The sequence below is a fragment of the Drosophila kikkawai genome, chromosome 2L (assembly GCF_030179895.1).
Source record: "Drosophila kikkawai strain 14028-0561.14 chromosome 2L, DkikHiC1v2, whole genome shotgun sequence".
NCBI lineage: Eukaryota > Metazoa > Arthropoda > Insecta > Diptera > Drosophilidae > Drosophila > Drosophila kikkawai.
In genome coordinates this window covers 28,177,940-28,200,546 of record NC_091728.1, presented here as the reverse complement: position 1 = coordinate 28,200,546, position 22,607 = coordinate 28,177,940, and the positions used below count along the sequence as shown (strand labels likewise).

The 22,607-nt window shown below is 38.4% G+C and overlaps 1 protein-coding gene across 4 annotated transcripts in view; it reads right to left on the bottom strand.

Moving 5' to 3' along the window:
- The window catches only part of Nipped-A (Transcription-associated protein Nipped-A), a 177,043-nt gene that overhangs the window by 144,745 nt on the left and 9,691 nt on the right, over window positions 1-22,607 (bottom strand). For all 4 annotated transcript variants that reach the window (XM_070283344.1, XM_070283347.1, XM_070283348.1 and 1 more), the window contains exon 2: window positions 10,196-10,381. In XM_070283344.1, the coding sequence (XP_070139445.1) occupies window positions 10,196-10,381 (186 nt within the window). The remainder of the gene's footprint in view (window positions 1-10,195; window positions 10,382-22,607) is intronic.

Here is a 22,607-nt window from a genome sequence, read left to right as displayed (position 1 = left end):
GCTTTGTTCGTCGGGCAATAAATCGTTGAAAGGCGGCGATGAAGGCCTTTGCAGTCAGATCACTGACGACCTCGATATGGATTGCCTTTGTAGTTAGGCAGACAAAGATAGAGAACCATGCCTTTCCGATCCGTGGAGTTCGTCCTGTTGATTCCTTGATGGCGATCGGTCCAGCGTAATCCAGCCCTGTATGTTGGAAACAGCGACTAGCCTGAACTCGAGGGATTGGCTCTCCCATGATCTGGTTACTGGTGCTTTTGCGGTGAAGAAAGCAGCGTTTGCATTGGAAAACTGCCTTTCTGACCAGATTGCGTGCACCCAGAATCCAGTACTGCTGACGAAGATTGGTGAACGTAGCATCAACTCCAGTGTGCAGATGTGAAACGTGAAAATGTCAAACCAGGAGTCCAGCTAGTGGTGAATCCTTTGGTATTAGGATTGGATGCTTGGCGTTGAAGTTGATTGTAGATTTGTCGATTCTTCCACCGACTCGCATAATTCCATGATCGTCCAGAAATGGGGAGAACCGAATTAAATGCGATTTAGCATTAAGCGGGCGTCGATTCTCTAGCTGCGCATATTCTCTGGCAAAGAAATTTTGTTGCACGTGTCGGATGAGTCGGCATCGTGCGGCCTGCAACTCTTCGGATGTAAAGAATTTGTGGATAAGTAACTCGTAGATACTTTCGTCAGGAAAGTTATGTAGAGTTGTGGGCTTGACAGATCGCTCTTCGGTGTTGACATCGAGATTTGAAGATACGCTGAACTTGCTTGTAGACGGTGGCCACTCAGAGGTCGGTGTGGCCAGCCAAGATGGACCCTTCCACCACAGTCGATGCTCCAGAAGCTTGGACGGATGAAGTCCACAAGAAGCACAGTCGGCAGGGTTGTCCTCTGTGCGGACATGATTCCAGCAGCTGCGAGGAAAGTCGTTCAGGATCTCAGCCGTTCGGTTGCAGACGTATGTGTTCCAGTTTCGTGGGGAAGCTGAAAGCCAGTGCACTATGGGGAATTTGGCCATTTTTATGGTATTAATTAATAACTTTTAAACTAAATAATATATTTCGAAACGGTTTTTTTTATTATAATTATGGACTCCATAAGAAATGATTTTTGGAAAAATGGGCGTGGTTCCGCCCTCGCTTGACGAATTTTTTATTTTTATTTTTATTTTTTTTAATTGTATAAGGAGATTTTTTCTTTTTTTCAAATAATATATTTTAAAAACATAATAAAAAAAATACATTGTCTTAATTTTCAAGCTCTTCGTCAGATATAAAATAAAAAACGTAATTTTCATATTCAATTTCTTCATAAAAGAGGTCCAGGCCTTCAAATTCGCTAATAACTTCCATTTGGCACTTACATTAATGCAAAAAAATTAGCTTTTGCCTTTTAAACTGGTAAAATGATTTGAGACATTAATATTTATATGTAATTAACTTGGAAAATGGTTTTTTCTTGGTAAAATTTGCTCGAAAAGACCTGCAAAAAAAAATTAAATTACGCAGATTGTGCGGATTTGTGCACATTGAGAAAAATTGCCTTTTATTTAGAATGAATGCCTCTACAACATATATCGGACGTACAGCAATACAAAGACATATATTTTTTATATGTCTCTTTAAAGTTAAATATTTTCTCAAAAAAATTTTCTTAGAGGAACACTTAGAAAAATCGCAATATATCTGTAAGACACGCACAGATCAATATATTAGTACACACTACACATAATAATTACCAGTACGATTGGTCTCCATCAAAACTTTAATCAAAAATTGGTTCTACTTTTAAGTTTTTCACTTTCAAAGTAACCGAATAAAAAATAGCTATTTTCAATCACGTGCATTTTGGCTAAAACAGCCGACTTTAACAGTGGATAGGCTTAACAGTGCACTGTTAATTAACATTTCTGGTACTGCATTTTATAGAGCCATATATTTTTAATATGTTTACATAAAAAAAACTCAAATATTTAAAGTTTGATAAAATGACTAAATACCACGGAAATGGCAAAATTCCCCATAGTGCAGTGTAGCACAATTTCTGAATCTGTCCAGCAGCTCGTGCTGAAAATAGGAATCGTTAGTGAGGCTTTGACAATCGAGAGCAATCGAGAAAGAAGTAAAGCAGCATCCAGTTCCAAACGTGGGATCGAAACAGGCTTGATCGGGGCTACACGGGTTTTGGCAGCAACTAGGGTTATTTGAAAAAATTTGAAATCCGCGTGCGCGGATGCGTCGGCGAATCCGTGTAGTTGAACGTCTTGGAATGGTGACGCAATGTATCGTGGTACTTGACACTGCGTAAGTGTCGGCAAATCCTCCACCAAGGCCTTCCAGCGCGAGCGTAGAGTTTCAGGAATCGGGTCATCCCATTGCAGAACACTTGTCCAGCTTTCTTGGAAGATGAGCTTGAGTAGAACTGTGACCGGCGCTACCAATCCAAGCGGGTCATAAATTCTTGATAGCTGCGACAAGAGTTCCCTTTTCGTCGGAGAAATGGTCGGATCGCACTCCTTGAGATTGAGGTACATGACGTCCTTTCCGGGATTCCATTGGATGCCAAGAATTTTGATTGGTGAATCCGCAGCTGATTTGTTGAGGAGCTGGATAGGCTCATAACAGCGGTCCTCTTCTGGCAATGACTTTAGAAGACGCCAACTGTTGGAACTCCATTTCCGTAGTTTGAATTGCGCCTTATCCAACAGTTGAATCAGCTCGTTTTTGAGAATCATGAGCTCGTCGAATGAGTTGCACCCTGTTGGGATATCATCTACATAAGCGTCGTGTAGAAGCGCGTGGGCTGCAGCGGGGAACTCGTGGCGGTGATCCTCAGCTAGTTGCTTGAGAACTCGAACAGCCAGAAATGGTGACGGCGCCAATCCGTAGGTAGGCGAAAATGAAGCAGTGGTTCATTCTCGTTCTTGCGCCAAACAATGCGCTGAAAATTGGTGTGCGGCTTGAAGACTTGAATTCCTCGGAACATCTTCTCGATATCCGCGCAGAAAACATATGGGTGCTGCCGGAAACGTAAACAAACGCCGAGAAGATCGCGTTGAATGGGCGGGCCAATTTGAAGTCGATCATTGAGAGACACTCCAGAGCTGTCTTTTCCCGATCCATCGAAAACTACGCGACATTTCGTAGTCAAACTGTCCAGTTTGATGACAGCGTGGTGCGGCAGATAGAAGCAGGTGTCTGGGGACTCATCCATTTGAGCCGATGTCAGCTGTTCCATATGACCACGTCGCAAGTAGTCGTCCAGAAATGCTTCGTATTGCTGCTTCAAGTCTGGAGATCGACGAAATTTGCATTCCAGCGAGAGAAAGCGATTGATGGCCTGCGGTAAAGTTGAATCAACAGGCGGCGCATGCTCCTTGAAGGGGTACTCGACGACGTAAACCCCGTTCTCCAAGCGCGTGTGGGTGGCAGCACAATGACGCTCTGTGGGATCGTTGTCGTCCAAAAGAGCCTGGCTAGGCTGTATATTATCCATCTCCATGAAAGAACGAACCATCGTGTCTAGGTCCGCGTGATGAGTAACGGCTAAAGTCTGGTGATGATCGCATGCATTGTAAGAGCCTGCAATAATCCAACCAAAAACAGTATTCAGAGGGATAGGAGCGTCGTTACCAAAGCATTTTTGTTCTCCAGTATACAGAGACCAGAGTTGATCTGATCCAACGATGACATCGATGGGCGTGCGTTAGACGTACGCCTATTCGCTGGACAAATGATTCCGACGCTAAGGTGATTGTGGACCCAGTGTCCAAGAGCAGCCTGCAGGTTGTAGTATTTCCCCAGGCGTCGACGACGTCTGCAAGGATGGTTGGCAACAGAGTCTGCGAACCTGCCTGATTCATGAATCTCTTGACCAGGCGGTTGATTCTGGCCGATTGTAGATGCCGCTTGTGAGGTTGATGGACGATCGCGGCTGTCCATACGGGCTCTCTCCAAGTAGTTACCATTTTGAGTTGGCTGCGCCGAGCCAGGGTGAACCAGGGTGTGATGCTTGCGGCGACAAATCCGACAAGTATGTCTCGATGTACAGTTACCCGCCATGTGACTTGGGCTGAGGCAATTGAAACATAGCTTTTTCGTCTTGAGAAACTCCCGGCGAGCTGTGATGTCGAGTCCGTTGAACTGAGGACACTTGAACAGTTGATGATTTAGCTGGCACGATGTGCATTTGGGTTCTTCTCGTCTAGGATGCGTATCTGCGTGGTGCGTTGTGGCTGCGCGTCGAGCTTGGGTTGGTCGCACTAAGTGAAAAGCCTCCAAAGTATCGCAGCGAGAGGTGAGAAATTTAAGGAATTGGTTGATGGTCAGCTTGGCAAGTATCGGTATCCAATTTTGACAATAGGATGAAGATTAGCCAAGGATCCCTCTCTTCGCAGTCAAGGGCTCGCAAACCACGAATAACTTCATCTGCGCCATCGGCCAGCTTCCGCACTGTGCTGAGATTAGAAGACGTAGCACTGGGAAGGGTCATGAAACTGTTGAGGAATGATCGAATAATTAGCGATTGTTTGTTATATCGCTGCTCAAGCCGATCCCATGCCTCCCGATAGTTCTCATTAGTCACAGGAATATGTTTGACTAAATTAAGCGCGTCTCCGGATAGGTACGATTTGAGATAATGAAATCGTTGACAATCCGTCAGGCTCGAATTGGAAGCAATCGAGTCCGTAAACATACCCGAAAAATGTTTCCAGTCCTCATAATTCCCGGAAAAAGTTTGGAGTTTGATTCGCTCGAACTGGAAATCCACATGGCTTCTCTGGGGCGCATCTGCTGGTTGCACAGTGGCCAAAATATTGTTAGACGTTTGATCACGCCGTAACTCCTCCAGAGTGTTGCTTAGAATTGCGTGTGTAGCGTAATGTTTCTCCTCATAGGCATCAAAATCGTCGTCCGGATTCTCCCAATCCGACTCCGATTGGAAGGCGTACAGCTCTTCCGAATGTCGCACAAACCGCAAATAATTGTCTTGGATTTGAGACAGGCGCACCACAATTGTATCCACTGATTGAATGTCATCCACAAATTTTAGGGCATTATTATGCGCCCGTGTGATTTGGCTTTTACAAAAGCCCCGTTGTTGAATCACACTCCGCATGGCGATCGCGAAAAGATAACGACTCTATACGATTTTGAAAACTATAGATCACCGTTGACAAAAACCTCAATAATTAAATTAATTGACCGAAAATAAACAGTTTTGGCGAATCCGGCTCGAAGGACCAGTTTCCGGAATGTTTATAAATGAATCCGCCCTAGTGTATACTGTTTAATATGATTTTATTTATTTCCGAACAATTACATTTAATATTGTCGACCGCGCTGCGTTTGATTGCATTGAGAGCAAAAATGTGACTGATTAAGCTTTGGCTATGCACGTCATTCGATTATGCTAGTCGAAGACGTAAACAAGTTACAGTTAGGAGTTAGAAATGAATGGAAAATTACTGGGCAGAAGCTCGCGCGCATGTGCAGCGATGCGCTGCTCGCTTAGCGACCGCTGATAAGGCCGCCGGCAGCGGCGATCAAAAACAAAGAGAGCGAAACCCAATACAGGGTGTCTCGTTCCCAAACAACTGAATAGGTTTGACCACTAACACTAAAACTATTAAATAAAAGCTTGAACTTATTTTCATCGGAGAAGATCACCGGTTTAAAGTGTTCTCCTGAAAAAGCTTTTTTCTTAGCATAACATTAAAAATTATATTAACGTTGATCAGCAAACTTAATGGTTATAAAACGTTGATTATTATGACGAACAGAAAATAACATGGCACATAGCAGACAGGGAATTAACAATTTTTTTATGTGAACAATACTAGTTTAATGCTTTAGGACGCCAAAAGTATGTCTTCCTTTTCTCCAGATATCGGCGGGATGTCTTCGTTTGAGTCTTCTTCTGATCGTCGTGTTGGCCAAGGAAACCGATTAGCAATTGGTGTGAGCTGTGAGGTGTTCATTATACATGCTCGAGTGCCGGTTGATCTGCTCCCTGATAGAGGGAATGTGGAGGTCACTTGCCAGAGCATTGTTTCTAATGTACCAAGGGGCATTAGCAATCAAGCGCAGCGCTCGTTTTGGGACTCTTTGGACCTTCATAACGTTCGAGTCAGAAGCCATGCCCCAGAATTGGATGCAGTATATCATAGAAGGCGTAACAATCGATTTAAACATTTTATTACCAAGGCTGCAACATTCGTTGTATACTGATTCCAGGACCAGACCCAAGTACTGCGCCTAGGGTGCTTGTGGGATGGCGTCGTCATGAAGATCAACCCTAGGGAGGATCTTTCCGTTAAGGGGGTTTCCTGAATTAGGAGGCAAAAAAAATCGATTTTTTTTTTATTGCTTAAAACGATAGATAAACTATCTAAGAACATACCACAAAAATTTCAGAAGCCAATTCGAAGTATTTTCGAAGATACAGAGATGAAAGCAAGGGAGCGCCGAGCAGGTTTGCAGGCGCTTGGTGAACTTTGAAGCGCGTTTTCTCCACTTCTCATTTTTCGAATTGGCGGGAAAGATAACTAAAAAACTTATTGACCGATTGAAACGAATAAAGGCTTATTCTCTTTAGAATTAAATTCTCTTCTAAATAGACTAAAACGGTTGTTGAAAACAGCTTTTTATATTTTTTACAGCATGTTAAAGTCAATATTTTATCCCGAAAAATGCAATATTGATATTTTATCCCGAAAAATGCAATATTGACTTTAACATGCTGTAAAAAATATAAAAAGCGGTTTTCAACAACCGTTTTAGTCTATTTAGAAGAGAATTAAATTCTAAAGAGAATAAGCCTTTATTCGTTTCAATCGGTCAATAAGTTTTTTAGTTATCTTTCCCGCCAATTAGGAACTGCTGTGACGAGGCGCTTCAGTGAACTACTTATAAGTCCGCCATTTTGAAATTTTTTTTTTTTTTTTTAATTTATTTAAGCGCTTTAAATATGTATAAAAATATACCAAAAATTGCAAGAAGCTTGGTCGTTTCTTTACCTTCCAAAAAAAAATGCGAAAAACAACTAATTTTTGGCCTCCTAATTCAGGAAACCCCCTTAAGGGTGAAGTTGCAGTGCTGCGACTTTTATTTATCGCATTATTCCACCTGTTGGTTCACTTGCCGTACGAGTCCAGAAATTCCTACGTGATCCTTGACGCTTCGTTTCAACTGGAGGAGTTAACAAGGAAGACAGTGCCAGAAATGTGCCCGGTTCATTGGAACATGGTAGGTCTGAAGTGAACAGAGTGTACAGTACTGGGCCCAGGACGCTTCCCTGCGGAACGCCAGCACGAACAATACGAATGCTTGATCTTCCCCCGCTCACCTCGATCATAAAACTACGGTCGTGCAGGTATGACTTTAATAGCAGGAATTGGCCAGTTGGGAGTAGGGACTTCAACTTATGAAGTAATCCATCATGCCACATGCGGTCAAAAGCTTCCATGACGTCGAAAAAATATCAGAGCTGAATTGCTTGTTTTCGAAAGCAATTAAAATGTGGTGGACGACTCGATGTGCTTGCTCTGGGGTCCCATGATGCTGCCTAAAATCAAACTGGTGGTCGGATATGGCTACCTGGACGCTTCTTACTCCCATTATTTTACTAAGGTATTTTCTCACGAATATTTTAGAGAAAGTGGGTAGTAAGCTTATCGGCTGGTTTTCCTGGCTTTGGTATCATCGTTACACTTCCATTGGGAGAAGTGGTAGATACGTAGCAATGAGTTAAAATAGAATATGAAAACAAACTTTTTGTAGGCTTACATGTTGGATCGGTACCGCTTCGGGCAGAGGGCATTTATGAAGGCTAGTGTTTCTTCTACATCCTCGGGGTTCGCGAGGTCAAAAGGCTGGAAGGGCCTTTCTAGTTCGTCCGCAAAAGCTAGTGAAATCTCTGAATAAGACCTGCACTATGTGTCGTCAGATTTCTTAATGGAGATCTTTCAGATGGGCTGTTGTTTAATATTCCGGGTAAATTTCAAGAGGTTGAAGCCGTTTGATTTGGTGGGGTCAGCATTGAGGAGCATCTTATCTTCTCTTGGCATGGCTTCATGCCAATCCTTTGCTTTCGTACTACCCATTGCCTCTTTGTAAGTTAACGGAATCGGAACATCGGAAAAAGGGCGCCTAGGATATTGTACTGCTTCTTAGGACATGATATGTCAGGATATTTCAGAAACGATTTCTGCATCTCCGGGCCCCTGCTATTGGCGAGCCTCCTCTAGTTCCGCCAGCTCGATCGGCACAGCATCACCCTTGGATGCCACGTCATGATGTTCATCAAATAAAACATCTAGTTTCTCGACCAGTTGTCGAGCTGCTGGGTCATACGGTCGATAACCTTTGGCTGCCACAAAGTACCCAATCATAATGTAGTCTTTGCCCTTAGGTCGAAATTTGCTACCCTTCCTCGGACCTTTGCCCAGAGCAACTGCAGGAGCTCCAAAAACTTTTAGGTGTTTTACACAAGGTCTCCTACCTGTCCACGCTTCCATAGGAGTCATACTCTCTAATGATCTGGTAGGGTACTCTCTAATGGGCAGGCATTTAAGCCTTCTTCCTGTGAGCCGTTCCACCAGATTCTTGAACTCGATGAGTTTGGATAGCACCCCGTTCTATCCACGCAGAAAGTAAACAAAAATCCTCCGGGACTTGTCGTCAATGAAAGTCAGAAAATACTTGGAACCTCCGAGAGGGAAAGGTCCACAAACATCTGTGTGTATCAGATCCAAAACTCTTTAGCTCGATTCCTTGTTGCTGCTGGAAAGTTTGGAAATTAATTTTTCTAACCATACACGATTTGCAAATAATATTTTCTGGCAAACGTATATTTTCTACCCCACGAACTATTATATACCTATAGAAGCGTGCATTGTAACACAGATAAATATACAGGGCTCTTTTTTTCTACACTTTTCTCATTTTCTTTTTTTATATGAAGAAAAAATGTCACGCCTAGACGAACAAATAGTTTTAGGCGAACGCGTAGTAGAAATTATGTGGCATTACGAAGACGATCGTAGACGGCAGATAAAGGTAATGCACGAAATAGATTTGACTCTGTACATGTACTGAATCTTTTACTGCGATCACGAATACGTCATGATATTTTGGCTAATATGATTTGTGCTGCATTTAATTACAATAGTCATTTTGTTATAGTATGTACACATACATTGGAATGGTGGACACTTTGTGATGCGGCTAACGTTCCATCTGAAACGTTTATATTGAAACGTTTATCTTGAGATGTGGTCAACTATTTTATCAGTACATCGCCAAAATAGAAGCTGAATCATTTCAAAAAAGTAAAGTTATGATTCGAAGAATAAATTAGTTTCAAGATACGATAGCGAATTATGCTAATGTTATTTAAACATTCTAAAAGTAATTCCGAGGCAAGATTATTAAAAATGCGACGTATTCAATAATTATCTTCTGAAAATTCAGATCGTCTCACAAAACAGAAAGCGTATGAGTCGCAATTGAGCGCCACAGAATCGAGAGCCAACGTTCGCAACGACTTTCTGAAAATCGTTAACAACTAGGACGCGTGTATACAATAGCCTTTGTCAGATGACTTCGTTTGGGAAAAACAAAAACAAATTTGTTTCTTTCCCGTGTGGACCTGGGACGGGCAGCTACTTCCTAATGAAAACATTACAGTGGTTACTAGATATCAATATCAGAGAAGAAACCGAGAAAAGCATTTCTGAAACACGGTAAGTCACATCCATAATATAATAATACATAAGCACTGACGGATATGGCTGGTTAATAATAAAGTTTATAGAATCGGAAATGACTTACAGAATCGTGATGACCAAAGGAGCACAAAATCAAGTATGCGGTATAAGAATAAAATATTTAGTAAATCAAACAAGTTGATATGTATATGTCGTATAGTTTTGATACAGTTTCAGGCTTGACAAAAATCAGGCTTTTGTGCTTCTTTTTAACGCAACTTAAAAATGTGAAATCCAATCTAAGATCTAAGCTGAATTCATAAAGTTTCAATTCTGCATACTTGATTTTGTTGTACTATGCTTTCTGAGTTTCTTACGATGGTCGAAAGTTAAATTATCAGGGTGTTTTTTAGTTATGGGCAGGAGTGTACCATATAAAATGTTTTTTAACAGCTTGAATTCTTTCCAAGATTATATACTTACTTCAGGATTAAACGATGGGCGAAAGTGTTTATGCAGCTCAATTATAATCCGAAGACTAACAAGAACATTTTCTTCATTATCAGTTCTTAATATTTTAAGCATCATTGTAATAATGGCTTTGACGTGTTGCCTCAAGCTCTCTGTTATCGGCAATCTGTGAATCATCTCCAAAATAAGTTTTCGAATCTAAAAAGAACAATTTAATTAATAAAATTTTATTTGTTGTAGTTTTAAAATTAACAGTTATATTTCCATGGGAACTATTTGGGACTATTTTTGTAGATTAGAGCTTTTTCGTGGTGTTTAATAAGAAGATTAAAATGAAGACGAGATCGCAATAAAGCTATCCTTTTTGTTTTCAGCAAATTCACCGTCTTTAGTCTTGATTACGTAAATAATTAGAAATAGAAATAATTAGAAAAAACTGAAGGTTTTTTTGGACCTGTAATAAGCTAAATCTCAACTAAAAATAGCATTCTTTAGTAAATTTACAAAATACTTGACAGAAATATGAATGAAAAACAAGAAAGGAAGCTAACTTCGGCACGCCGAAGTTTGTATACCCTTGCAGATTTGTTTTGATGTTTATATTATAGATTTAAATGCTGAAAACACTCACAAACACAGAGTTTCATTACATTTTACCTATACCTATTATGTTTACAGTTTGACAGTTACAGTTTTACATTCCCAGCTTTATATATTTTATACATTTACCGATCGCTTCTATGGCAGCTATAAGATATAGTTGTCCGATTTTTATAAAATTTATACCAACATTCTAGAATACTAATCTAAAAAAAGCTTATATCTCAGAGTAAATAAAAATGCGTTGAAAAACAACGAAGCTATAATTTTATTTCTATTAATTTCCCGATCGTTCCTATGGCAGCTATATCATATAGTCGTCCGATTTTCATATAATTTCTACCAAAATTCTGAAATAATATAAAATGGCCATATTTAAAAAATTATGCAAAAATGTTTAAAAACAGATAAGTTATAATTATTTTTTTTTTAATTTATCGAACATTTGTATGGCAGCTATATGATATAGTCGTCCGATCCGGCCCGTTCCGACATATATAGCAGTGAGAGTATATAGAAGACTAAATGCAAAGTTTCATTCAGATAGCTTTAAAACTGAGGGACTAGTTTGCGTAGAAACGGACAGACGGACAGACGGACGGACAGACGGACTTGGCTAGATCGACTCGGCTGTTGATGCTGATCAAGAATATATATACTTTATAGGGTCGGAAACGTCTCCTTCACTGCGTTGCAAACTTCTGACTAAAATTATAATACCCTGCAAGGGTATAAAAACGAAAATAACACCGTGCCACCTAATTAAAAAGATTTTAAATTTGCATAATAATTTTGCGTTTTTCTACTTTTTTGTAATACCATTTATGATTGGTGCTTCCCAACTTTTGTTGCATAGAATCTCTTAAACCTGGCCTAAGACAAGTATATGATTGTGTAATAAACTCCATCAGAAGCTAAAAATGCCTACAATTTTATTTTATTTTGTTAAAGACCCATCCACATTGAATATATTTTTCGACAAAAACTTTTTTTTTTTTTTTTTTTCAAAAAAAATAATGAAATTTTATTTGACTAGTGCACCGTTACCTAAATATTTGGCAAATAAACAAAAACTAAGATTAAAAAAATAACAATCCCGTTTTCGAATTCTGATTATTTAAAGACAAAGCCTACTTAACGTTTGCATTTATTGTTCATATTTCGCAAATTAAAATGACCAAACAAGACTTAGTGGACAGATCCTCGAATCTGGTTAGATCTTCATCAGCAACTAATTCTCGACTGAACGCACGAATTATGACTGAGGGTGAGATTGAAGAAATAATAAAAAACCTCCTAGTTTAGTAGAAGATATACTTAATCTTAATAGAGATTTTTCAAAATACGAAGATAATGAAATTAAATTAGAGTTAGCGCACAATCGCATTGAGCTAGATAAATTACCAGATATCGTCCGATCGCTTAGAAAATTTTCGGGAAACAAAATTGAATATTCATCATGAAAAATGAAGAGTGTCATCAAAGAGTTGACCATTTGTAAAAAGAAAATGTTCACTGGAATACTATGGAATTCTCTTAGGAGCCCGCAATAAAATTACCGGACAAGCAGATGCAGAGTCGTACAATACACCCTTAGACTAGACAGCAATCTCAAAATGCCTAACAGCGCATTTTGCGAACAATCTCGACTTAACGACATTAGAATACCAGTTCTAACCAAGGTAACAACACAATAGTTGAATTCTACCAAGCTGTTTAGCAACAAGCCTTAGAGACTTTCGTCAGAGGCTTGAATTGTAACCTTGACAATTATTAGCAATTAAAGAACCACACGATTTAGAGCACGACCTACATTTATGCAGTCTTCTTGAGAATCAGACCACTAGAAACAATCAGACACCCAAAACTCCATACTTTGGAAAAATTATCCGGGTTATCCGGGTTTTGAAACTTAAAAAACTGCAATTATTTCAAACTTTTTTATATAATAGTACAAAGTGTCAGGAATGTTGTCCGAAAATTTCAATGGAATGGAAGAAATTTAAAGCCCAGTGCTCCGTATGAGTCACAACTGGCAATTCGAAGTTTTGCGTCGATTTTCTTGAAACCACTTTTTTTAAGTCGGTAGTCACGGTTTCTCGAAAACTATTGCACAGATCGACTTCTGCTTTTGCACACTTCTTCTAGACATGTTTTTGTTTTTGTTTTGTCGTTGTTTTTTTTTTTGTTTTGTTTTGTCGTTGAACGAAGGATTTTTTCATCTTCAATTACAACTCATTTTATAAGCCAAAATATGGCCAAAAATGACGTAAAATATGACACTTTTTATAAAAAGCGATACCAAAAATTCAATTTTAATATAAAAAAAAAATACACTAACAGAAAAACGTTTTTTTTTTATATAAACATTGACGGAGATATCCTGCCTACCGCAAGGACAATTTTTTGTGGGGTTAAGTTCAAGCCTTCCTCAACTGCTCATTTTTTAATATATTTTGTTCAAATTTTTACACAATGTAGTTCAAACTTTATATTTTAATGTACAATAACTGAAATTTGTAAAATTGTCGTATGATCATTTAAAAAATAGGCATTTTTTTGTGCTTCAAAACCCGCTTAACCCCTTAAATGGTCGAAATTTAACAAATAATTAATTGAGACCCCCGGAATCAAGACAAGCATCTTAGATGAATAGATTTCCATAGCCCCAGCATTTTTGCCTTTTCCTGGCTTCGAAATAAGCAATTGTAAATATAAAAGGCGGTTCTTCACGTACGTTGTTTGATTTTTCACCAAAATTAACAGATAGAAAAAATATCGATTTTTTTTGTTGCATTTTTTGATAGCTTTAAGTGTCTAGAATATCATACTAAAAGAGCAAATCGAAATACGTAATAGTTTAAAAGTTATGAGCCTCCGAACCGGTCGACTCAAAGCAGCTACAAAGCATACATATGTATAACTTTAAACACGTTTTCTCGAAAACTTCATTTTTCGAGCTGGCGACCGTAATATCTCGGTTAATTTTTAACGAATCTTAATGTGTTTTTTTTTAAGAAAACGGACTATTTTTTGGCCCAACCAACCAGAATGGACCCTTAACAGAGGGAAATACGAATCCGTAAGAATTTGTCGGAAGGGAACACAAGAAAAGGTCAGTAAAATCCGAATACGAATAAATTTTGCAGAAGTGGAACCTAGAACAGATCTGAATAGGGGTCGGAATTTCACATATGTGTCAGCGGGACAGAAAATTTGATTTTACGTAATAATAAAGGATAAACGATTTTCCTAGAGGTTATTAATTAATTAAGGGGTTATCCGGGTTTTAAAACACTAAAAAAGGCTTATTTTCGTGGATTTTTTAAAAAATTATACGAGAATTTTAAAAATTAATTTATTGTACATTAAAATATAAAGTTTGAACTACATTGTGTAAAAATTTGAACAAAAAATATTAAAAAATGAGCAGTTGAGGAAGGCTTGAACTTAACCCCACAAAAAATTGTCCTTGCGGTAGGCAGGATATCTCCGTCAATGTTTATAGGAAATCAAAAAAACAACGTTTTTCTGTTAGTGTATGTGTCTGGCTTGTCTTTGAAGGAAGGATTTTTTTTTTAATTAAAATTGAATTTTTGGTATCGCTTTTTATAAAAAGTGTCATATTTTACGTCATTTTTGGCCATATTTTGGCTTATAAAATGAGTTGTAATTGAAGATGAAAAAATCCTTCGTTCAACGACAAAACAAAACAAAAAAAAAAACAACGACAAAACAAAAAAAAAAACAACGACAAAACAAAAACAAAAACATGTCTAGGAGAAGTGTGCAAAAGCAGAAGTCGATCGGTGTAATAGTTTTCGAGAAATCGTGACTACCGACTTCAAAACAGTGGTTTCGAGAAAAACGACGCAAAAGTTCGAATTGCCAGTTGTGACTCATACGAAGCGCTGGGCTTTAAATTTCTCCCACTCCTACAGTTCTGCTTCGATCGACTTGAAATTTTCGGGCAACATTCCCGACACTTTGTACTATTATATAAAAAAGTTTGAAAAAAATTCATTTTTTGAAGTTTCAAAACCTGGAGAACCCCTTAAGGGGGTCTTCTCATTGGGCAACTTTTTTTTTTCGATTTTTTTTTTTTTGCATTTATTTATAGCTTGGGATGGTGTGTATATGTCCCCAAAAGGATTTTTAGAAATTCAAAATACTTTAGAAGATACAGCCTTTTTTGTGAAGCAAGTTCTTCGCAAAATGAGCTTTTTTCAAACTTCAAACGCGTTTATCTCGAAAACACGTTTTTCGAACTGGCGGCCATGATATCTCCAGTTCAACAGAACCGATTTTCATGAAACAAAGTGGAGTCGACGCAGAATTGTCACCATTCTCGGGTGACGGAACAGATTTTTTTTTAAATTTTTTTTTCTATTTTTTTTTACACTAAACTACAAAAAAAAAGCCCGAAATCGAAATTTTTTTTTTTGAATGGCCGCCATTTTGTTTAAAAAAATTAAAAAAAAAATCTGTTCCGTCACCCGAAAATGACATCAATTCTGATTATAACCCCGTTTTTATTTTTCATTTCGGACGCTCTGGAGACCCTGAATCGTGGCCGCCAGGACGACACCTTTTTTTACGACCATCAAGTTTGAAGTTTCATTACTCTTTGAACAACCCTCGTATCGAGGCAAGAACAACTTTTTTAGTTACTAGTTTAGTTTAGTTAATAAAAAAAGCTTTCAATTATTCTTTGCGTTTTCAAATAAGAATTTTTTTAAAAAGGGTCCAAAAAACGGCTTTTGAATGAGAAGACCCCCTTAAGTAATAAAATTAAATAGCATTATTTATAAACAACATTTTTGGCGCTCCTTTAAAGTTATTGGTGTATTTGTTGGGACAGACGCAGATTTGTCCATTTTAATTCGTTATCGCGGCAGCACAGCGAATTCCGTGTCAGATCGTTACTGGGCTGAATCAACCCCTTCTCTCACTTCACTTTATACTTCTGTCCACGTTCTAAATATAGTTGATCCTATATAGTCTTCACTTTCTTTCCTATAACCTTTGGTAGCGCGAAAACGGACCTCAATCGCCAGCAGAGACTGCCCTCGTCTCTGCTGCTATGCCTCGCGCTTCGCTTCATCGGAAAAGTGTACTTCCCAGAATTTATCTCCGACATATTCTTTAATATTTTATAAGTATTTATACTTGGCTGTTTCGTGCCACCAACAGTATGGCAGCCTTGGCGATAACTTTTTGCGATGGACTTATCGACCTATCGCCAAAACGAAAAATCTTGTTAAACACGGCAAAAATTTTTATGTCAACTCTGAGGTGGGGTCAGACAAATTTTTTTAATAAAATAACTACGTGCCAGAATGATCTTGTGGTGGTGTGAAATAAACATCAATAGACCACTGAATAAACTATTTGTTTCCTTTTGTAAATAAGATCTGATTTCATATAAAAACAAGAAAGGAAGCTAACTTCGGCACGCCGAAGTTTGTATACCTTTGCAGATTGCAATTGGATCATTAACAATCGAACCATTCTGGTTAAATATTTAGAAAAATAAATAAAAGAAAATATATACAAGTTGTATACTTATACATAGCATAAATAAGAACACAAAGTTTCTTTACATTTTACCTATCCTTATTATGTTTACAGTTTTACATTTACCGATCGCTTCTATGGCAGCTATATGACACGGTTGTCTGATTTTCATTAAATTTATACCAAAATTCTGAATTAAAAACAAAAGCTCATATCTCAAAGTAGATAAAGATACGTTAAAAAACAACAAAGTTATAATTTCTTTCTATTAATTTCCCGATCGTCCGATTTTAATAAAATTAAATTTGAAAATCTGAAATAATATAAAATGGCCATATCTCAAAAATTATGCAAAAAGTTGATAAAACAGCAAAGTTATATTTTTTTCTATAAATTTATCGAATATTTGTATGGCAGCTATATGATATAGTCGTCCGTTCCGACTATATCAACTATATGCAAAGTTTAATTCAGGTAGCTTTGAAACTGAGGGACTAGTTTGCGTAGAAATGGACAGTCGGACATGGTTAGATCGACTCGGCTGTTGACGCTGATCAAGAATATATATACTTTATAGAGTCGGAAAGGTCTCCTTCACTGCGTTGCAAACTTATGACTGAAATGATAATACCCTGCAAGGTTATAAAAACCATTTACTTTTCATTTCGGCCAGACAGATGTGCCCGTTTTTCAAATGGAAAAAATCTTTCTTTTTCGAAAACCGGAGTACCGATTTTTTGTTTTCAAAAACGAAAAATCTTTCGTTTTCGATTACCGGAGCAGGCCTGAATAATTAATTTGGTTTTAAAAGAGGCAGAATAGTTCAAGACAGTCTACTTTATGTGTACCACATTGCAACAAGATCCTTGTCTCTAAAAAAACATATTTCTATTATCTTGTGACGGTTTTTCGGTCCTCGGAGAGCTCGAGGGACGTCCAGGGTCCGTTCAAGAATTAATTTGATTCATGGATCTCGAGAACAGTTTCCTACATGTACCGATCAAAGAGTCTAGTCGTCGCTTTACTGCTTTATCACAACAGAGGGTCTGTTTGAGTTTTGCAACGCACCGTTTGGATTTTGCAACTCACCCGCAGTTTTCAACCGTTTTGTCAATGCCATTTTTCAAGATTTGATCAAAGAAGACATCATGCAGATCTACGTCGACGATATAATCATATTTGCGCAAACAAACGAAGAGTGCATAAACAAGTTGAAGAAAGTCCTGCAGGAGGCGGCTAAGTATGATTTGCGTATTAAGTGGAAGAAATGCTCATTTTTAGAAAAAAGGATCAGGTTTTTGGGTCACACAACGGAGGACGGCAAAATCAAAAAACACAGGCAGTTCAGAAGTTTGCTCGCCCTAAGAACATAAAAGATGTCGAATCGTTCCAAAGATTGACAGGATCGAGGATACGCAGTAATAATTCGACCGCTAAATTTACTAAAGAAAGACGCCGAGTTTATTTTTGAAGCCGAGCAGATAAACGCAATGAACCAGCTAACAGATATCCTGTCGAACGAACCAGTCCTGCAGCTGTATAGCAGAGAAGCGCCAACAGAACTACACACGGATGCGTCCATGAATGGGTTTGGTGGCATATTAATACAGAGATTCGAAGGCGAACTTTATCCAGGTGCATATTGGAACAAGAAAACATCAACAGCTGGCTCAAAGCGCCACAGTTATATTCTTGAAGTAAAAGCTGCCTATTTAGCCGTCAAAAAGTTCCGCCATTACCTGTTGGGAATCAAGTTCAAGTTGCTCACCAACTGTGCAGCGTTTTCTCAGACTGTAAAGAAGAAAGATATACCCAGAGAAGTAGCTGAATGGATTCTGTATCTCGAAGATTTTACATTTCAAGTTGGACGTCGAGCAGGAGATAAAATGAAACACGTCGACATTTTAAGCCGCTATCCAGTAGATGTATTCATAGTAACTTTAGAGATATCAGTTCAGATAAAAGCAGCCCAGCAGAAAGACAAGTATATCGCAGCAATTCTCGAAATTCTTAAAACCCAGCCCTACAAGGATTTCCAGCTAAAGGGAGGAATACTGTTCAAAGTGGTGGATGGAAATGATGTCATGGTCGTACCTAAATCAATGGAGAATCAGTTAATAAAAGAAGTACATGATGTTGGTCACTTTGCCCTGCAGAAAATGGTGCATTCCTTGCAGCAACAGATCTGGATTCCGCATATGGAGAAAAAAATAGGCCAAGTCATCAGCAACTGCGTGAAATGTATCTTGATCAACAAAAAAACCTGAAAGAAAGAAGGTCAGCTGTATTGTATTGACAAGAGAGATAAACCACTGCATACTCTTCATGTAGATCACCTCGGACCAATGGACGCAACGTCAAAGCAGTATCGATTTATCTTTGCAACCGTGGATGCATTTACCAAGTTTGTTTGGTTATTCCCAACAAAGAGCACGGGAAGCGATGAAGTCGTGAAGAAGTTTCAGGAATGGTCTGCAGTTTTTGGCCACCCAGTACGTATCATAAGCGATAGAGGTGTCGCCTTTACTTCCAATCAATTTCAAGAACACGTGGACTACAACAGGAGTTGCAAGAGGAAATGGACAAATTAAACATGTGTGGACTACAACAGGAGTTGCAAGAGGAAATGGACAAATTGAACGTGTAAACAGATGCATAATCTCAATAATGGATAAACTGTGCGCTGAAGATCCATCAAAGTGGTATAAGTTTGTAGCACAAGTTCAAGCAGCTATCAACACGCATGTCCACTGCTCTACAAAGAAGACACCGTTTCAATTATTATTTGGAGTACAAATGCACAACAAAGTTAGCGATAATGTGTTGTCGTTGTCGGAAGAGGAATGGGCCACTGATTTTGATCAGGAAAGAAATCAGATGCGGATAGAAGCAAGGAAGCAGATTCAGGAAGCCCAAGAAGCGTACAAGAGAAATTACGACAAGAATCGAGTCATGGAAAAGCTCTACAAAGAAGGTGACCTGGTTGCTATAAAGCGGACACAATTTGTGGCTGGGAAAAAGTTAGCAAGCTCATACCTCGGCCCATACACAATAACCAAAGTCAAGCGAAATGGCACCGAAAAGCAGCGTTTGTGGAAGGACCAACTTACACTTAGACCAGCGTGGATAACATTAAACTTTGGAAATATGAACGAGGATGAAGAATCGTTTGGGTCAGACTCAGAGTATCAGGATGGCCGAATGTAAAAAACAGTCAGGGTTATCGATGGTTGTCAACGTGCCTGCCAGCGGATATGGAGGCGATACTTTTAGAGGTACATCTCTAGAGAAAAATAACTAGCATCGGAGAAGAAAAACCTAAAGGAAGCAGCGGTACGAAAAGCAGATATTAAAGTCGTCAAGTTGGAGTTAAATCGTCAAGTAGTCATAATAGTCGTCGATGGATCAAGTTCGAGCATTAAAAGTCGGTGCGTCGAAGGGTCAACCGTCGGAAAAGTCGTCGTTCAAGTCGTCAGTTAACAGCAGTCGTCATAAGGAGCCGAAAGTCGCAGTCGTCGTTGATTTTATCACCAATTTCATTGTTCATCCTTGTTGGAATACCCCATTCCTCATTCAGAAATACCATAATACCATAATACTTTTTAGTATTATGGAATAACTAGCTTTGGTCACATTTTTGGTTCCTCTTCCTTCTTGCCTTTCGAACAGCGTGCTTGGTGTTGCGAGTGAATATAAAAATAATTAAATTAACAAAATCAAACTTAACCTTTGTGTTTTTATTTAATCAACAAAACAACAGGTTATGGGCCCAGTCCATGCCTAATATACAATTGATTTGTGAAACAGTGTCTTATAGAAAAAGCCAAATATCAATTTCTTGGAAATTTAAAATTCTTGCGAAATAGCAAACTCTTGTGAAATTGCATCGGATTGAGTTCCGCGTGTGTACACCAACACTAATACAACTGCATTTGTGTGCACGCTAAAATGGACAAGATTAAACGAAATATAAAGCCATTCGATGGCGAGAAGTACGCGATTTGGAAATTTAGAATTAGGGCCTTATTGACCGAACTGAATGTACTTAAAGTAATTGATCAAGACCAGCCTGATGAAATGGATGACCAGTGGATGAAAGCCGAGCGTTGTGCCAAAAGTACTCTAATAGAGTACCTAAGCGATTCATTTTTAAATTTCGCTACAAGCGATATAACGGCGCGTCAAATTCTTAGAAATTTGGACGCGGTATATGAACGTAAAAGTCTGGCGTCGCAGTTGGCAGTTCGCAAACGCTTGCTTTCTCTCAAACTCTCGAGTGAGATGTCCCTATTGTCCCACTTTACTATTTTTGATGATTTGATTAGTGAGTTGTTGGCCGCGGGTGCAAAAATAGAAGAGATGGATAAAGTGTCTCATTTGTTAATTACATTGCCTTCGTCCTACGATGGCGTCATCACAGCAATAGAGACATTGTCAGAGGATAACTTAACACTAGCGTTTGTTAAAAATAGATTGATTAAACACAAGAAAACATTTAAGGGAAATTCCAAGAATAGGGTTAGATGTCACCACTGTGACAAAGAGGGCCACATTAAAAAAAGACTGCTATCACTATAAAAGAATACTAAATGAAAGAAATAGTAATAACAGAAATAACGATAAACAAGCTAAAACCGCAACATCACAAGGCATTGCATTCATGGTGAATGAAGTACAGGGAAACCTCCCGGTAGATAATTGTGGATTTATCCTTGATTCCGGTGCAAGTGATCATCTCATAAATGATGAGTCGCTGTTCATCGATTCTGTGAATTTGGTGCCGCCGCTGAAGATCGCTGTAGCCAAGCAAGGCGAATATATTTACGCATCTAAGCGTGGCATTGTGCGTTTGCGCAATGACCACGAAATAACGCTGGAGGACGTGCTGTATTGCGAGCAGGCTGCTGGAAACTTGATGTCGGTGAAGCGCCTCCAAGAGGCGGGAATGTCAGTCAAATTTGACAAGGACGGTGTGACCATTTCCAAGAATGACGGTGGTCAAGAATTCAGGTATGTTTGGCAACATTCCTATTGTTCAATTTCAAGCATATAATATATATGCGAAACATAAAAATAATTTTCGATTATGGCATGAGAGGCTTGGTCATATTAGCAATGGCAAGTTATTAGAAATAAAACGAAATAATATGTTTAGTGATAACAGTATATTAAATAATTTAGAGTTGTCGAATGAAATTTGCAAATCATGTTTAAATGGAAAACAAGCAAGGTTACCATTTAAACAATTTAAAGATAAGACCCATATTAAAAGACCCCTATTTGTTGTGCATTCAGATGTTTGTGGACCAATTACTCCAGTTTCTTTAAATGACAAAAATTATTTCGTGATCTTTGTCGATCAATTTACACACTATTGCGTAATTTATTTAATAAAACACAAATCTGACGTATTTAATATGTTTATAGACTTTGTAGCAAAATGTGAAGCTCATTTTAATTTGAAAATTGTTAATTTGTACATTGACAATGGGAGAGAATATCTCTCAAATGAGATGCGTCAATTTTGTGTTAAAAAGGGTATTACTTATCACTTAACAGTGCCACACACACCACAGTTAAATGGTGTTTCTGAAAGAATGATTAGGACCATCACAGAGAAAGCTCGTGCAATGGTAAGTGGTGCACAACTTGACAAAAGTTTCTGGGGAGAAGCAGTGTTAACTGCAACCTATTTAATTAACCGAATTCCAAGTAGGGCGATTGTTAATACCATGAAGACCCCTTATGAGATGTGGCACAATAAAAAGCCTGATTTAAAACATTTGAGAGTGTTTGGTGCAACTGTATATGTGCACAATAAAATAAAAAAGGGAAAGTTTGATGATAAATCATACAAAGCTATTTTAGTGGGCTACGAAGCGAATGGTTTTAAACTGTGGGATGCTGTAAATGAAAAATTTCTCGTTGCAAGAGATGTGGTTGTCGATGAAACCAATATGGTTAATTCTAGAGCTGTTAAATTTGAAACAGAATTCCTGAAAGATAGTAAGGAAAGTAAATATAAAAATGTCCTGAATGATAGTAAGGAAACAAATGAAACAAAATTCCCGAATGAAAGTAAGGAATGCGACAACACACAAATCCTGAATGATAGTAAGGAAACTAATGAACATTTTCTGAATGAGAGTAAGAAAAGAAAGCGAGATGATCTCCTGAATGAAAGTAAGGGATTAAACAACCCGAATGACAGTAGGGAAAGTGAAACAGCAGAATACTTAGATGGAACTGATGGTATTGAAATTACGAGTAGAAGAAGTGAGAGGTTAAAAACAAAGGGTCAGATATC